General features: G+C 37.1%; 1 protein-coding gene across 7 annotated transcripts in view; it reads right to left on the bottom strand.

The window, feature by feature from the left end:
* The window catches only part of UBR5 (ubiquitin protein ligase E3 component n-recognin 5), a 137,166-nt gene that overhangs the window by 66,383 nt on the left and 51,261 nt on the right, over positions 1–19,522 (bottom strand). For 5 of the 7 annotated variants that reach the window (XM_053896474.1, XM_053896470.1, XM_053896471.1 and 2 more), the window contains exons 6-13: positions 16,469–16,658; positions 16,120–16,279; positions 15,129–15,278; positions 13,125–13,336; positions 3,310–3,426; positions 3,119–3,229; positions 2,144–2,298; positions 1,251–1,368 (exon numbers count right to left, since the gene is read on the bottom strand). In XM_053896474.1, the coding sequence (XP_053752449.1) occupies positions 1,251–1,368; positions 2,144–2,298; positions 3,119–3,229; positions 3,310–3,426; positions 13,125–13,336; positions 15,129–15,278; positions 16,120–16,279; positions 16,469–16,658 (1,213 nt within the window). The remainder of the gene's footprint in view (positions 1–1,250; positions 1,369–2,143; positions 2,299–3,118; positions 3,230–3,309; positions 3,427–13,124; positions 13,337–15,128; positions 15,279–16,119; positions 16,280–16,468; positions 16,659–19,522) is intronic. The other 2 variants (XM_053896473.1, XM_053896472.1) reach the window with 1 other exon arrangement.

The following is a 19,522-nucleotide window of genomic DNA, read 5'->3' on the forward strand; positions in this document are numbered from 1 at the left end:
ACAACAACAAAACAACAACAACAACAAAAGAGGCACAAACACAAAACGGGTATGTATAAGCTGGGTTTTGTTGAAAAGTAACAACTGAAGTAGTAACTCTTTAAGCACTTTATAATCCCTTGCACTTAGACAAATGGTAGTTTTTATTACACGATGTGTCATCTTGCACTCTGAATTTTTCTTTTCCTTATCACTACAAGGTGGGATAACTTATATCTTGTATTTCCTAGATCTTACAAAATAGTCATTGTAGTGCTTGCTAGAATATACACCAATTTTTATCCTCAAGATAAACTATCCTCAAGATAACGAATGAAAAGAACAACAGTTCTCAAACTGTTCTGGTATCAGAGCCCTTTTTCCCTGTTAAATATTACTGAGGACCCAAAAATATTTTGTTTATTTGGGTCCTATCTAGCTGGTATTTAATGTATTAGTAATTAAAATTGAGAAATTTTTAAATACTTCACAGTAATAAATGTCATGTTAATATAAACAATTTTATAAAAAACTGGTTTTCAAAAAAAATAGCAAGAAAAATGGCACTGTTTACATTTTTGCAAATCTCTTAATGTTTGATTTAATGGAAGACAGTTCGATTCCCACGTCTGCTTCCACATTCAATCTGTTGTGATAGTTACTTAGACTAAAGTGTATGCAGACAATTCAGCTTCACAGATATGTAAATGGAAAGAAAAGAAAGGGCTCTGCAGACTCCCTGAAAGAATGGAGGAGCCAGAAGTCCTTGAACCAACCACAATTTGATCCACTGAGGTATTAGAAAAATCACCTTCTATAACATAGAAGCCTAAAATCGTCTCAGAGTGGAATCCATCTCTGGTGGAAACAGATCTGAGGAAGCCTCCTGCCCTATGCTGACAACATCCCCAAGAGCAGGATCTTTCAAAACTGCCTGGCTGTTTATCACCTGGGATGCTTGTTAACATAATCAACCCGAGGCCTTACCACCAGACAAATTGAAGGAACATCCCAGGAACTCCACACTCTTGCATTCAAGTACCAAATGATTCTTAAAATTAGGCAAATCTGGAAACCCTGCCCCATAAGGAAACCTACCGTGACACTGGGGCAGAATCTCCATGTCACTCAACTATTGAATAAAAAAGCATATACATGCTATTGGAACCTGGTCCTTCAAATAACATTCATTTATAAAACTGCTTAGAAGGGAATTAATTAAAGAGGAAGAAAGTGATTTTGAAGAGTAACAACATCCCCTAATCACTTACCTGGGTACCCACAGTGATGTTCGGCATTGAAGAAATACCAGCACTAGATTTGGGCTTTTTATTTTTGGCTCTAGCCTTCTCTAACATTTTTTTCCTTTGACTAAAAGGGACTACACCCCTGAAAAGAAAAAGTATAAATTGGTCAAGCAAGCAGCAAAGAAGCCTATTAATCTGAAATTACATATAATATTTTTGCTTGTTGTATTTACAACTTATTCTTAATCATAACTTGCGCATAGCTTTAATACATAACTGGTCCTGTTTTTATTAAACCTTTAGGGATTAAATTTTTATAGAAAATCGATCACCTGAAATTTTCTTCCAAATAATTTTATTTCATTAGTAGATTCCCCTACATATTATTTCTGCCAATGTAGATTTACTAAACTCCTTAAAACACAACAGAAAAAATACATTTTAAAGTCAATAGTAAAGGGATAAAGGAAGACACAAAATATACATCCAATGAAATACTGTAATTATATTTTATATTTAATTATATTTTAAGTAATACTGTTAAATGAAAAAGCATAAAAAATACCCGATAGCCTAGGTTCCCAATTATGTAAAAGCAAAGTACCTATTTATGTATAGGAAAGAAAGATTTAAAATACTTCCAAATGCTAACAGTAGTTACCTTCAGGTTGCAGGATGATAGGTAATTTTTGTTTCCACTTTATACTTTTGTAAAATTCCATAATTACAGTCACTAAAGTATGTGTTACTTTTATAAGTTTTTTTAATGTTACTTTGTTCCAAAGTGAAATTTCCCTCTCTACAAAGCATTATCTTTTGACCAACCTTCTCATGTTGGTATTCCACTTCTCAAAGCACCTATCTATGCACATAAAAGCATTCACTGATAAGGAATTCCCCCTCCCTGTGTTACTCACCACCAATATAAATTGTTCTCTAGCTGGGCACAGGTGTAAAGGGCACAGCAATGTAAAGAAACAATCCGTTCACCTTGAAGTTCTGAGTAAGTCTGTGCAGTGTGCTCTAATTTAGAAGCCACAGAACTTAAAGTTTCATCTACCCATGTAGCAACCTAAAGAGTAAAATATTAGAGGCTTAAATAAATAAGAAAGGACTGTGGTCAAAACTAGAAAACAACATACATACTCTACGGACTGCAATTCTAAAATGTTTTGAGCTAAATGCCAGAAAAATAAGTAATTCAGAAAAGGCTCTTAATTAAGAATCTAAAATACTTTCCTTACACAAATAAATTGAAGTAGCAGCTATTGAAATGATCGTCTAAAGCCATCTCAAAGAAATTAATCAAAAGTAAACATTTGCTACAACAATTTTAAAAAGTGTTTAGTGACTCTAGGGGCATCTGGGTGGCTCAATAAATTAAGCGTCCAACTCTTGATTTGGGCTCAGGTCATGATCTCAGTTTCATGAGTTTCATGATCTCACAGTTTCATGCACTGACAGCACAGGGCCTGCTTGAGTTCTCCCTCTCTCTCTGCCCCTCCCCCATGCTCGCTCTCTCTCAAAATAAATACATAAACTAAAAAAAAAAAAAAAAAAAAAATTTAGTGACTCTAAAGCCAAAGAGAATCCAAGGCAAAATACCCACATACTTCCCCAATCCATCTCGGACAGCTTTTGTTAGCACTTATCTCAAATATTTTGTCCTTCCCTTAAGGGAAAAAGCCACCTCTAAAGTTGGATTATAATATAGGGATAAACCAGCAACAAAAAGATTATATACTGGATTACTCTCTTTAGGCTTGAGATGCTTTGAAGTTGTGGATTTAGAAAGACAGAAAATTAGAAGATGGAAAAGGGGCAGAGGGAGAGGAAGAAAACCAAGAACTGAAGCATGAAATGTTTCTCAACGAATGCAAAGTATTTCCTACCTTGTTATTTTCTGTAGCTACAGTTGCTCTTATGCTATTTGCAGACAGCAGGACTATCTTTTCATTGGTTAGCCCCAGAAATGTTGCTCGTGGATGATGCAGTGAAGGATTCTTAGAAAGCACAAGAAAAATGATCACTATTTTGTATGTTGATATATAGAACCATTCGATGAAAGCTTAATATAAAATACCTGTGCATTTCTGTAAGGCTCAGATTCACTCCACTTCCACTGATAAAGTTCTCCTTTACTGCTGACAGCCAGAAGCTCAGAATATAGAGCCCCAATACAGATGAACTTTGTTCCATCCTATAAAGTAAAAAATAATACAGTAGTGTAAGTACAACTGGCCAAACCTAATCACTTTAATCACTTCATTAAATCGGGATTAATTCAGTAAACATATAAACCACAGCTGTGCAAAGTCTTCAGCACAGCCTGTAAGGCCCTTCGTAATGCAGCCCTGGCTTCCTCTGTGAAATCACTGTCCTTCAGTCACACAGGCCTTCTTCCAGCTCCTAGACCATGTCCGCAGGATCCTGTCATGTCCTTGGTATTCTCTTGCCTTGTTTCTCAGTGACTCAATCCCTATCCTTAATCAATTCTGCTCAAATGAAGCCTCTGACCACACTACCTACAAAACCACCACTCTCATATTCCACCTCCTTACTCTGCTTTCTTTGTAGATGATAGCATTTCACAACTATACTACATTATGATAGTAATAGTATATTCACAATACTGTATTACTCATTTACGGTCTATTCACTTGGATATAAGCTTTGTCTTGTTCACCACTGTATCCCCATTTTTTAGAACAGTGCACATGGTAGGTGATATAAATGTGCCAAATAAATGAAGAAAACAATAAGCTGAAGCTGGAAAAATCAAGTGTCAAGACAGAAGACTCCTTCTCTCTAGACTTTTCCAAGCTGCTGAAACAAACGTCTACGTTGTTTTTTTTAAGGTGAGAGTTCATTTAGTTTTAAGGTGATGCACACGCCAGGTGTTAAATGCAATTAAATTCTAAAAATCTTTGACAATAAATGTAAATGAACAGTATCAATAATTTTTTTATGTTTATTTATTTTGAGAGCGAGAGAGCAAGAGCAGGGGAGGGGCAGAGAGAGAAAAAGAGAGAGTGAGCGAGTGAGTCAATGAGAGAATCTCAAGCAGGCTCCACACTCTTAGAGCAGAGACTGACACAGGCTCAAACCCGTGAACCATGAGATCATGACCTGAGCTGAACCCAAGAGTCAGACCATCAACAGACTAAGCCACTCAGGTGCCCCAGTATCAGTATTATTTTTAACATAATGTTAATATGATCAGAGTCATGAAGCTACCCAGAAATCACATGGCAAAACTTGCCATTAAGAGATTTTTGGTTGTACTTTTGCTACTGGTCTAAGCACTGCTTCTCTTTGGAATTCTGGCTCTGGAGTATGCTAAACTAATGGTGTCATTTTGCTTTTCTGTCAAATTCCAATCTTATTTGGTCAGATGGGTTACACTGGTCAGCTAAAGCCTGTAAAGTCTGCCACGATTTATAATGTAACAACAGGTTATGCTGCAGAGGTGTACCGAAAGAACCCAAATTTTAATCTTCTATTTTACCAATACCAATCACCCCTATTGTCAAGTCACTTCCACAGAGGGATAGGAGAAACCAAATTCGAAACTCTGCAAGTTACCAATTCCTCTCTTATCCTTCGCCAAGCGTATCTGAAAACCTGTGTCTACTCTCTCCAAGGTGGCTGCATCAAATCCTGACATCTCTACCTCACATTTCCTTCTCCTCCCTTCAGTTAAAGGATGATGGAATCAAGCCAAGTGAGCCCCAAACCTGGATCCAACACCTATCAAGTATGTGACTCTGGGTAAGTTTTATAACTTCTCTGAACCCCCTTTCTTTACCTCTAACGTGGGTTTAATAATATATATGGGGGGAGAATAAAAGCCAAAAGACAGTAACATATATAAAGTAGACAGCACACAGCCCAGCACAAATTAGTGCTCAAATTCAACTATGATTACTCTGCCCCCAACTTCACCTTCTACTTACCCAGAAAAGCACAAGCTTGCTGAATATTCCTACTTCTAGATTTAACAAAAAAAAACACCATTCTCCTCTCCCCCCCACCTTCATCTCAGAGAAAGAACTGTCCTTCTCTCTTATTTAAGGGTAACCCCCACACACAGGATGTAACACTCTCTCATAACCCCAACAATCAACCAAACTAATCCTTCCTTCAATCCTACTCATGGTAAAGTGAATTGCTTGGCATGTTTCACCTTACCAGCTTTCACTCAGAGGTACAACTACACCTCGAACAGTCATATCAATGCCCCATGCATTTAATTAGCCCATCTTCTCTTTAAACTCTTCAAACCATTTGACCCTGTTCATCTGTTCTGGAATTTCTCCTGTCCCTATTCATAGGTCACTATTCCCTATTGGTCTTCCTTCTTTTTTCATGGCTATTTTCTTCATCTCCCTCATACCACCATCCACTCCCTGCCCCAGATTCCATCCACCCTGTTCCTTTATTCAAATATGCTCCACCCTCAGCCTGACAGCAGCCATTGGGGCATCATGCTTATTAAACATGTACATCTCCTACCTCCAAACTAACCTGTTGCAAGAGTTGTCTACTGGATGTCGTAAAGCACCCTAACATCTACAAAATAAATTCATCATCTCCTCCAAAGCTGCATATCCTTTGCAGTTGCTCTCTCCATGAATGACATCCACCACCCACCCTGTAACAGGAGAGACATGAAAACCTGGGCCCTCCCATCACCTCCTCTTCTTCTCTCTTAACAATGTAGTGACTAGTCAACCAGTACTGCCTTTGCCTCAAATTCCTTAGATTCTTCCCTTCCTCTATCTCCACTGCCATTACTTTAGTTGAGATGCTCATAATTCCCTTCCATGACAATTCTATCAGTCTCTGAACAGACTCCAGATTTTTCCTATTCCTATCTTTCTCCTACAATGCCAAGAGCCTTCACCTCATAAAAAAACAAACAGAACCCCATGGACCCCATCATGTCACTTCTCTAAGAACTCTGTTCCTAGTGACTGCAGACCGTCTTAACCCCGTGGCAAGTTGCCGGGGGGCACTCACAGTCTTGCTCCATCTTGCTCTTCTCTACTCCCTACCCACACTGGCTTTCTCATTGTTCCATAACCACACTGTGCCCTTTCCTGACTCTAGGCCCATGCTTGATATGCTTGGAATGCCTCTGCATCTTAGTCACTGCCTCCTTAACCTTAAAAATGCTGCTATCATCTCCTGTGTGAAGTCTCTACCAAATGTCTCAGGTGGCATTAGTCATTCTCCACTGTGAAACTCTAAGCACTGTATTCACACCTTCAAGTCTACCACTGATCACACACTGTGAACACATTATACTGTATGTGAATGTATGTCTTCCCCACTGAGAGGGGCCATATCATACTCACTTCTACATTCCCAAAGGCCAGCTTGGCACATGGTACACAGTAAGAACACTCTTATAACTGAATGAATAGATGAATTTTAACTTCTCCAAGTAAAATGCCTTGCCAGAGCAATACAATCCTGAACAAATCATCCCTATAGCAAGAACATGGCGCACAAAGCCTCTCAGAAGTGACTTTACCTATATCCTCCAAGACAGACCAACGTTCCCCAGGGTAAGTCCTGAATGAACTAACTGAATGCCAAAGGCACTGAAAATCCATTACGGACAAATGTGGAAAATGTGTGTGTCCAACCAAAGGAAGATGATGGAATAATCACCTATCGCTTCTTGCCCGATTTAGATTTGTTATGTGAAGAAATACGAAACAATCAAACACAACAGAAAAGAACAGTATTTTAGCTCACTCATTTTATAACGTCATAGAAAACATTGTTTTTATTGTATTTATGAAATAACAATGGCTGCCTCTGAGCAAGTTAGGGCCTACTTCAACCCAACTGGAAAAAGTAGATGTGCATGTTTCCTGAAAGATCAGTACTCTGTAGCCCTATTTTTTTTTTTTAACAAAAATCAAGTCACTAAAAGTTGAAGCTGCTCAATAAGTTTGCAACTGTCTGAATAACAAGAAATAACTGAACTGAGGCCATCAATCAAACTAGAAATGTCTCCCCAAAAGGAGATGGAAATCTGCCAAAAATGATAGAAATTATGTAGGGGCCAAAACTGAAAAGAAAAAAACAAAAAAAAGGCATGTAGTCCAGCAGCAGTGTAAATTCCTGCTGACCACATCTATATTTAGTGACTTCTATTTTGAAAACGTTGGCCTTTCTATTCCTATATTTCTCCCATAAAACTTGGTTTTCATCTTTTTAAAAAAATGTTCCATCAGCCAACACTACCTCTCCCAGGATGTACCAGCACCAACAGCAACATTATCACATATTATGCCTGAAGTGGATGGAACATAACCAAGGGTTACAACGTGCAATTTGATCAACTTTAGTTATTCACACTTCATTTCTCTTTGCCTATCCACTTTCCCTAGTCTCCTTATGCCTGCCTTCGTTTCCTTTCTATGACAACTTCTCCTTTTAAATTATGTTTGGGACACATTTAGCTAATTCTTAACAGGTACTTACTACCTGCAACATCCAAGTGTCAATAACACAACAACAAAGACCTCTCCCCACTGAACTTGCCCTTCTAGAACCCTGAAGGTGAAGCAATATGATCAACAAGTTTGGTCAACTGGTTCCAACAGTGAGGCTGCTCAAATAGCTTAAGTAAGGAACCAAATGTCATGGCCTATTTGCTCTCAACACCATTCAAACAAACGGAGAATCACATGCAACTCTGCAGTTCAAAAGACCAATGTGAATATATTTTCTTTATTTCTTAGGCCATATGAAAACAGGTCCACGACAGTAAGGGAAGGGACTGCAAATTAACATCACTGACTTGCTCCATCAGTTTGTTTCTTCACCACCCACGACACAACTCTCACCACACTCTTCTCCAACAACTTGCTTAAAAATAAAGGATATGTGCGTGCTTTAAACTGAAAGCATTATGGGGCACAAAGCAAAGTTTTTATGTTCAGTTTCAGCAGATTTACTCAGCATGGATTTCTGTGTAATTACTCCTCCTTCTCCCTCCCACGTCTGTTATTCCCTCTTATCCGTGCATTCTCTTGGTAACAGTGTTTCGTGACTATAGCTGCATCTTTTTTCCCTTATAAGTCACCTTAGATTCTTGTTGGAAGTAAGCTGGCATATATATATATATATATATATATATATATATATATATATATATATAGCTGCATTTTACATGTAGACATTCAGCACATAGAACTAAATTTCTAGTCTGAGAAAAGTAAATTTCAGAACTGAGAAGTGAAATGAAGCTATGTGAGATAATCAGCTAATGGGAAGATTGCATCCTCTTACCAAAGTAACTGAATTATCACAGCTACTTCCAGAAATATAAAGTACAAAAAGCAAACAGGAGGAAGGACAGGAATGAGGGACAGTGGTATGCTGGGGAGGGAGGGAGGAATGATGGATGAAGAGGCAGGGCAGCATAATAAAAAAGTTGACATTCTGGGGTAAAACTATACAGAAACCAGTATAGATTTGGCTGGTTCAACTGTGAACATGAGGAACTTGGACTTAGAGGCCCTCCCTCCATCTCTCCCTTAGGTAGATACAGACAACCCATTAATTTTTTATTATGCTACATTATTATAGCAATAAAATGTTTTCATTTCTTGCATTTTTAGCCAAGGCAGACAATGGACATGGTCGTATCTCTTTCAGCTTGTGCTCAACTCTGTACCAGCAGAGAATCCAGCGCTCAAAATCCTTACTGCCACATGGACCCACTTGGAATACCCAAACGCTGCCGCTGGGGTCTCACCCGTCCATGACTTACAGAAACTGTTCTCTTTGTAGAACAAAGACCCTTTGTTCTCCTTGTTCTTTACACTTTATATATAATGGGTCATCTAATTCTCGTGACAATCTCACAAGGCAAAACCCATTATTATCCTCATCTTATACATGAGAAACAAAGGCCCAGAGAGGTTAAAGGTCTTAACCAAGGCCACACAGCTAGTAAGTGGCAGGGCCAGGATATGAACTCCAGCAATCTGACTCCAGAGTCCACACTCAGCAATCACTCTGGCCTCCTAGGATTCCCCAAAGCCGCCTGTACCGAATTCTATAATGGTACTTACTCCAAAGCATTAATATCATTGTTCTGCCTTCTACAAAACTATTACCCTAACACCTAAGCAAAAGGCCTAACACAAAGATTGCAGTGGGGCACTTGGGTGGCTCAGATAAACATCCGACTCTTGGTTTCAGCTCAGGTCACGATTTCACGGTTTGAGGAGTTCAAGCCCCGCGTTGGGCTCTGTGCTGGCAGCACAGAGTCTGCTTGGGATTCTCTCTCTTGCCCTCTCTGTCCCTCCGCCACTCACCCTCCTTCTCAAAATAGATAAATAAGCTTCAAAAAAAAAAAGGAAGTATGCATTTAATCAAGGCTACTAAATTAATAACGACTGACCTTCACCTGTCTTCATGAAGACATCCTTATAATAATTTCTAATTTTTATATTTTTAAGGTATTGAAAAATTAATAAAGGAAAAATTTTTATGCCTATGTAACAATTTTTAAAACTTTTTCTTTTTACCTTTCAACCCCCTGCCTCTAGTACTCACCAATCTGTTCTCTGTATGTATGAGCTTGGTGTTTTGTTTTGTTTTTGTGATTCCACATTCTTATATAAGAGTGGTCATATAGCATTTGTCTTTCTCTGACTTATTTCACCCGCCATAATGCCACTGAGGTACAATCCATGTTGTCACAAATGGCAAGATTTCCCTTTTTTTATAGTGGAACAAAATTCAATTGTATATATGAGTATATGTATGTATTATATCTTCTTTATCATCCACTGATGAATACTTAAGGTTATTTCCATATCTTGGCTATTGTACATGCTTCAGTGAACACGAGAGTGCATGTATCTTTTTGGGTTAGTGTTTTCATTTTCTTTGGATAAACCCCCAGAAGCAGAATTGCTGGATCATATGTTAATTGTTTTTAATTTTTTGAGGAACTTCCATACTATTTTTCAAAGTGGCTGTACCAATTTACATTCCCACCAACAGTGCACAAGAGTTCCCAAGTATGCTCTTATACTAGCTTTGACATTTAACTCAAGGAATAACTCATAGAAATATTTAAAGTTTAAGGTTACCTGAAATATTTTCAGTTCAATATTAACTATAAAAGGCTTAAAGAGAACACTCATTCTACTATGAAAGAAACTTTATTAGCCTACAAAATGGTGAAACTTGGAAGAAATTGCTGTTTCTCTAAATAGGGAATAGGGAAAAGTCAGTACTAATCCAGAAGATAATTAACCAATGGAATTTCTCATGTACCCCAACACAATGAAGAGTGAAGATACTATGGTTACTACGCAAACTTCCAATTTAAAAATACTGGATTAAGTCATTTCTGAAGTTAAGCTGGCAGGCATTCTTTAACCCTCCTCACCCAAAAAAGAAAGAGACATTACTTCTAAGTAGTGAATGCTGACAACACCCTTTATCTCCCTGCACCCTCCACCTGACACTTGATCACACATCAAGCTCCCCTCCACCAAAACCCTTGTACTTCCCAGGGATCACTACCGCCAATTTGGGGGGGGGGGGGGGGGCAATATGGTCAACTACTGGTATTTGTTGATAACTATGATAATGCTTAAGAGTTTGATTAGGCTTAAGCTATTTTTTCCCTAAACTGCATTTTTTTATATCTAAATTTCAATCATAAGCTAATAAAAAGTAGATCTTTTCCAGTGCAAATATTTTAAATTAGGGGTTTAATAGGAAAAAAAGGTACAGGAAGGATATATTTTGCTTCACACACTCCTATTCCTCCTTGATGTCTAAACATCAAGGAAATAACACATTAAGTGTTATTAAGTCTGCACAGTCTCAAGATATCACGATGTACTTATTAACTGTTTCTGAAAACAAGCTGTACTAAAAACATGCCTATTAGTAAAGAGCAACAAAGACTGTCTAAGCCTAACAGAGCATACGCTGGCCAGGGAAAAAGCTTGCTAGATTTGTACTGTTTAAAACACTTATTCATCAAAAATAGTACATGATAAAGAAGCCCAGACTAATATATATGCGATGGTACTATTAAAACAAGATTCACGAATCCTCTATTACTTCCTGCCAACATGGAAGTAGACACAGGCTAATATGATCCAGGCAAGAGAAATAGGAAACACAGAACAATGTACGGAAGAGAGGGGGAAAAAAAGCCCTAGGTTTAAATCACCTTCTACCACATGGAGTAAAAGCAGAACTTAGGACATGTCTAGTTTTATGGAAAGAAGTAAGAGAATGCCAATACAGGGAAAGTTTGTCAGCTGCCAAAGAAAACAGAATAACCTTTGCTTACAAAGAGACTGATTAAAATTCATGTTCCTTCTTGTATTCAAGCTTTCCACATGAGCTGAATACAGAAGAAAATAAATGAACTACATCAAGATTCGCAATAACTATGAAAAATAAATTTAAAAGTTAAACAGTATTTTCCTTTAATATCCCAAATGCAAATTCAACTTCAAAAAAAGAAAAAAAAAAATCTCTATCAGAATCTCCTTATCTGTTAGAGATTAACCTCAAAATTTTTATGTTCTTTTCCTCCTACTTAAAAAAATTTCCTGCCCACTGGCTCTGGAATTAAGAAGAAAAAGGCACATCAAAAGAGAGATGAAAAACATGGCTTCCTGTAGGAGCCATTACCAAGCACTCAGGACAAGGAAACCTACACAGCATCAACAGGATCAGACACTATGTTTCCTCTGCAGCAGTGATGAATTTTTAAAGATTCACATCAACTTAACAAATCCTGGATGCCTTCTAGAAGCCAGTCACTGTACTTTTCAGGATGCAGAGCCGATCTCCCAGTCCATTCCTGTTCAGCCTACTTTGTCTCCCACAGCATTTAGAGCAAAGGGTCTGTCAGAATTCAGTGCCATGAAACAGGGCAACTAATTAGTCAAAAGAAACACAGATCCCTATCTTGCCCTGACTTGTGGGCTTCTATCAATGACCACAAATTTGCTCTGCAGTAGCAGGGGTCCACTTGACATTATAAAACAAATTTCTACCAAGGGTTATCAGTTACTGGCAAAATTATCACCAAAAAAGAAGTTCTGAAACAGAACGCTGATGTGTTATCTGGAACTACCATTCCGATTTCTCCAATTTACTTCATCAAGTAGAAAAACAACAACAAATAATAGCACCACTGAATCTACATCTAAGATGACTCCTGTAGTGCCAAATAAAGATGTTCTATGTATACTTTAAAACAAAACAAAAATATCACTTATGTCTGTGTGTGCGTGCGTGTGTGTGTGTGTGTGTGTTTTAAATAATGGTAGTACAAGGGCTCCTCCTCGGTTCAGCTGGTTAAGCGTCTGACTTCGGCTTAGGTCATGATCTCTCGATTGGTGAGTTTGAGCCCCTCATCAGGCTCTCTGCTGTCAGCACAGAGCTCACCTCAGATCCTCTGAACCCCTCACCCTCTGCCCTTCCCCAACTCATGCTCACTCGCGCGTGCTCTCTCAAAAATAAACAAGTATTTAAAATAAAATAATGGTAGTACAGGGGCGCCTGGGTGGCTTGGTCAGTTGCGCATCTGACTTCGGCTCAAGTCATGATCTCACGGCTCCTGAGTTTGAGCCTGGCATTGGGCTCTGTGCTGACAGCTCAGAGCCTGGAGCCTGCTTCAGATTCCGTGTCTCCCTCTCTCTGCCCTTCCCCTGCTCACACTGCCTCTCTCTCTCAAAATTAAACATTAAAAAAATTTTTTTTTGTTTTTTTAAATAATGGTAGTACAAAACTCTGAAATAAAATAGAAACCTTGGTGGGGGAGGGAGGCAGTTGGGTTTGCCAGGAATCCATTTAAATGGAAAGGGTGGGAATCTTTCCAAATACCTTATCAGGCCACCACTGCAAATCTTCTCCTAGAGATACTGGACTTTGAACGGGTGTATTCTTCTTATCCAAGTTTGGCTCTCCTTCCTTGCTGGTAGAGCCCCTTTCATTATCAAATGAGGCTCCATCAAGCCACCTTCGTTCACGTAAACGTAAAACGGATTCACGTTCACGCAACAGCTCAGAGTCTCTCTCTAAGGGAAGAAGGAGAACTGGTATGCAATTGGGTCACACCAGTGGGATAAAAGTAAGCCACTCTCTAGTAAAGACCCTTCAGGATGCAACTAACAGCAGTTTATCTACTCACAAAAATTTAATGTAAATGTATATCTAGTAAGCCTGACATGCAACATTCAAAACATTAACTCTTTCAAGTGAATCTATGAAAATTATAAACTAGCATTTTTGAGAACTATGTAGAGGCAGACTTTTTTGAATTCCAACTACTAATTTTAGAACAGAATTACTTTATTTTAAAATGGATTTTTAATGGAATTGAAAATTTTTGGCTTTCATTAAAAATGGTTACCATAACTTTATCTACTAGATAATGTGCATAAATAAGAATTTCAATATATCAGATACATATGTAAATCAAGAGTATTTAGTAGAATGCCTTACAAAAACAAAACCTTATACAAACAAGGAAAAAACCTGAAAAGGATAAAATATAAATCCATTAACATTAACTATAAAAATGTTAATAATTTAAGCCCTTGCTCAGAGTAATCTTATAGACTGGATGTTCATGGTCAGTTTCATTTAAAAATTTTTGAGAAACAGACAAGCTTCTTTTTTTAACTAATCTTTATAGAAAGATAAAAAGATTTCCTTACAAAAATGCTTCCCCTGCAATTGGCCTTCAAACTCTCTACAGACAGTTTGTTGGGGGGGGGAGGGGGGGTGTTTTTGTTTGCTCATTATTTTTTTAAGTAAGTAATCAAAATATACTTCCCAAGACTTGGATAAGAAGGATTAGAAACAACATTAACTTGAACCATATGAAACTGCCATCCATGCAGGTCAAAATGGAAGCAGCAGCAATTTCACATGGTTCAAGTGAAAAGCAATGCCTACATAGAATGACCAAAAAAAGGGGAGAAATTTAGAAGGAGTTATTTGTGCTTGATATTAAATATCTGAAAATGAAATGTTTGATAAAGGCAGTAAAGTATGGATTTATTTAAATTTTTTAAAGCTATTACGTAACAGGTTCAGTATATTGTAAGATCATCATAGGTTTATTATTTTTAAACTCTGCTTTTAAGTACTCGATATTTGTAGCAAGGTCTTAATAAAACATAGCAATTTTTCCAGTTTACTAATGATCAGTAGATAATATAACTGATTCTTGTCTGTTATTTGAATCAAGCAGTTTTACATTCTGGAAACTAAAAAAATTGACTTAATAAAGTTAAAATACAAGTTAAATCTATACCAACATATACAGAGAAAAGTCTTACATTCACAGGATTTCAAAATCTTCTAACCTCTACTATGTACTATACCTTTCAAGAATTTCAAACTTTTGAAAGTAACATTTGATAAGCTATACATTTCCACATATTAATCATTAGCCAATCCCATTTCTATTAAATTTTTTCATACTTCTCACTTCCATCTAGCCAGGATTTAAAATGAACAGAATAATCACTTTATTTTAATCAAATAAACTAAAGAGACTTGTTTTCTGAATGCTGCATGTCACTGTAAAGTAGAATTCTGCTTTTAGTTCAGAATCCATTTTCCTAATTAAAAATACACTTAGGTAAGTCAAATCCCTTGACAGGTATTCCACAATGTAGATAAGATCATCTCTAAAGTGAAGTACTATTTGTGGCTCTTCCAAATCAAAAATAACTAGTTTAATACCAAAGCATTCAAAAAGAGTAATAAGTATTAACGCATAATTACTACAACATTAAAAGTTAAAACATAGTGAACTCTATCACTATCTCTCCATATAGCCAGCCAATGATCACAAAGAAATAAATGCAAAATTACCTCGAGATGAGCCTAGCCTGGAAAGCGATGAACGACGAAAAGAAGGATAACCAAAATAGCTAATGTCTTCAGAAAACATGGCATCTGCATCAATAATAACACTTGGGTGGGCAGAATGAATGTCAGCATCAAGAAGAGACATAAGATCCTCTATAAACAGAAAGAAACATAAATAAAGCAGATACAGAAAATATCTGTAGACCACTGAAAGGTCTCTGAAAATTAAATCAGATTAGAATGAGATGCAGACTACTGACATACCCTGAGGAAAAAGTCCTAACTACCTAGGAAATAATGTTACTAATAAAGATTTTAGGGAACATCAAATGCATGAATGTCACTTGGGCTACCTAAATAATCACAAGAAAAAAAAAAAAGATCTCTATTAAGATATTTGTAACATTAGGGGCGCCTGGGTGGCTTGGTCGGTTAAGCGTCCGACTTCAGCTCAGGTCATGATCTCACGGTCTGTGAGTTCGAGCCCCGCGTCGGGCTCTGTGCTGACAGCTCAGAGCCTGGAGCCTGTTTCAGATTCTGTGTCTCCCTCTCTCTCTGCCCCTCCCCTGTTCATGCTCTGTCTCTCTCTGTCTCAAAAATAAATAAACGTTAAAAAAAAATTAAAAAAAAAAAAAAAAGATATTTAAGATATTTGTAACATTATAGATATAATGTAGCCAAAATCTAAATGCAATCATTACATATTTGGTAATAAGGGCATCAGAAAACAACTTTCCAGAGTCATCTGTCAGACAGTGATAAAGCCATGCATATACATCTATGTCTTTACTGGGATAGAACACAAGTCCACTGAGCAAAAACATTTCCCCATTTTCCCTAAAAAGTATTTTACAAATTAAACACTACAGTGAGAAATACCTACCACCTTGGAAAGAACCATCAGAAAACCCATTGTACTTTATAATTCCATTACCCACTCAAAAAAAAGTTTCTCCCTCTAAAGCTAAGAAAACCATGATGGTGATCCACCAACCTCCAGGCAAATAAGATTCACTGGCTGTATCATCCCCATCATCTCCATCTTCATCATCCCGGCTAAGTAAATTATTTACAGCAAGGTTTACATCAAGATTTGTTCGCTGAAGTTCCCGAATAATGACACTTCTGGATTTGCCTTGTAAAACGACCTGGGCCTGAAGTAAAAAATAAAGAAGAGTGCTATGCTAATTTTCTTGTGACTATACTTTTATCAAAATCAGCTTTCTAGAAGCAGTATTTCACAATTCATGCTGCAAGTCATGACTAAAGCCCAGTATATTCAGTTAAGTACTTAACTGAATATTGTTCTGCTGCCTGTGTGAAGTGTTCCACAAAGTCCATACCTGTGAAATCAGCTCCTCTGGAATGACAGAAGCAGGAATAACTGGCTGGGGCTGACTGCCCAAAAGCCCAGACCCTCGATCCCGCCCAGTCCGAATAACTCGGGTCTGTCGGCGGGAATCTCGAGCTCCAGCTGAGGACCTTCCAGAAGACCCTCCTCCACTTCCACCTACTCCAGAACTCCATCGACTTCTAAAAAAAGGAGAGAATTTAAGACAATATTTTTAACAGTCATTCTGAATAGATCACTTTGGGTCTCACGTTCATTCCCCTAAGTGAAGACAAAGCTATTTGTCTAACTGACGTAACAGTTTATTGTATTTTAATAGAACAACAGAACTGAGCCTCAAACTAAAACTGTTTGTGTTTTAATGCTTAACTTACATGTAAAATCACTCTTCAGAAAGATAAGTATCACATTTATGCATCTTTTGATGTAATGTTTTAAAGCTCCACATACCAAATATTTCTAGTCACAATTCTAAAATGTGTTATATAGGACACACCTTGCCTCTACCTGGAAGACTCATCAGACAATAACTACCAACAACATGTTACACAAAAAGTGTAATTCAGAGTTTAGGGTTCAAACTGCTTTGCACGGAATAAAACATTTATTTGGCAAAGGTATTAGTCCATTGATATTTAGCACTATTAACCACCTTAACCAAGGAAAAGTTATTTAAAAGTCATTAATTTTTTCTTGAGTATGAGAAAACTTAGAAAAGGCATGACATTTCCATCTTTACTTATTGCCCCGAACATGAGCATTAAGCATTTTCAAATCAACAAAGCTAGATAACCATAAACAACTGCTTTTCTGTATTCAAAGAAAATGTTCTCACAAATCACATTAGCCTTAGAAATTATGACAGTGCCAGTCTATTTATTTAAAAAAATTTTTTTTAGTATAGTTGATGCCTCTTTAAAATGAATCTAATATTTAGAGATCATTCAATCTAGATAAAGGTAATTTATTCTCAACTATTGTGCATGGTACTCATCTAAGGCTGAAACCTTCAACTTGCCCACGCAGATTTAGTTTAAATATGATTTTCCAAGTCTTTTGTTCCCTTACAAATGTCTGACTATATTAACCATAACAATTCTAATATACAACAAACTACTGGATCTCTCTTCTTACTTAACTGGAAAGCACAACCTATGTCTAAACAAAAAAAAAAAAAAAAATTTTTAAAAGTTTCCTCAGTAAAATGGAAAAAGAACAAATAAATCTCCAGAAAACCTGGTGTCACCCTTTTTGATGGTTTTCTACACTTGTTGATGCACTGTATCAATTGTTTATGTGGTATTTGTATCTACAGCCTGAGAACTGCCCAAGATAATTTTAGAGAAAAACATTATTGTGCATTCTCAGGACTATACTATGAACCATCATTTAATCTCAGTTATGCAATAGATGTCATAAATATAACAGTAAAGAACCATTCATAGACCAAAAGAAAAACTAAGGTGCATTAAGAGTACATTGCATTAACAAAAAGGAAATTTAAGAAAACAATTCCACTTACAATAGCATCAAAAAACAAACAAACAAACAAACAAACAAAAAACAGTACTTAGGGATAAACCTAACCAAGTAGGTCAGACTTGTATATTGAAATCTACCAATCACAGCTAAGAGAATTTAAAGAGGGCACAAATAAATAAAAACAAACCTCATGCTCCTGGACTGAAAGACTTAATATTGTTAAGATGTCCACATTACTCAACGCAACCTACAGATTCATTATAATCCCTATCAAAATGCTAAGGGCATTTTTTGCAAAAATAGAAAAATTCATCCTAAAATTCATGTAGAGGCTTGAGAGATCCTCAAGAGCCAACACAAATTTGAAAAAGAAGAAAAACAAAATTCTAGAGAACTCATACTTTGTGATTTTGAAACATTATTCCAGAACTACCATAATTAAAACAGTATGGTACTGGCATAAAGACAAACAGACCAATGGAACAGAACAGAGAGCCCAGAAATAAACCCTCATATGGTCAAATGATCTTTGATAAGGGTGCCAAAACCACTCAATGGGGAAAGGACAGTGTCTTCAACAAATGACACAGGGAAAATTACATATCCAAAAGTGAAAGAATGAAACCGGACCCTTATGTTATACCACATGGAACAATTAATTAATTTACTTATTTTTTATTTAAAAAAATTTTTTTAATCTTTACTTATTTTTGAGAGAGAGAGAGAGAGAGAGCGAGAGCAGGGGAGGAAGAGAGAGAGAAGGAGACACAGAATCCAAAGCAGGCTCCAGGCTCTGAGCTGTCAGCACAGAGCCCAACGCAGAGCTCGAGCCCACAAACTGCGAGATCATGACCTGAGCCGAAGTCGGACACTTAACCAACTTAGCCATCCAGGCGTCCCTGGAACAATTAATTTAAAATGATTCAAGACCTAAATATAAGACCTAAAACTATAAAATTCTGAGAAGATATAGGGGAAAAGCTTCATGATGCTGGACGTGGCAATGATCTCTTAGATATGATACCAAAATCACAAGCACGGAAAACAAAAACAGGCAAAATAACTATATCAAACCTAAAACCTTTGTGCTTCAAAGGACATAATCAACACAGTGAAAAGGCAACATATAAAATGGGAGAAAATATTTATAAATCATGTAACTGATATAAAGGGTTAAAATAACCCTATCGAAGTATACATCTACTCCTGAGCAGACCTTACAAACTCAAATCTCCATGAAGGGTAGACAGATTACATTAATAAATGAAGTCAAGATAACAGGGAAGAGTGGAAAGTATCAGCCTACCTAAAACACCCAAGTTCACTGCTGGATTCATCCATCAAAACACCAACGGCTGCCATTTTGTAATCTCTGCTACACAAACCCTGAACTGAGGTGTTGAAAGACATTTGTCAAAATATCTCTGGTTTGTCCATTAACCTGTTACCATGGAGGATACCATGTTTTCCCACTCATACCTGCTATGCAGGGTTTCTTCTATCAGAATCCAAACAACCTTCCAGAGTCTCCCTACTTCAAATTGCTCTTTTACATTTCTTTCTG

Source organism: Panthera pardus, unplaced genomic scaffold (assembly GCF_024362965.1).
Source record: "Panthera pardus isolate Hobbes unplaced genomic scaffold, ASM2436296v1 HiC_scaffold_7, whole genome shotgun sequence".
Classification (NCBI taxonomy): Eukaryota; Metazoa; Chordata; class Mammalia; order Carnivora; family Felidae; genus Panthera; species Panthera pardus.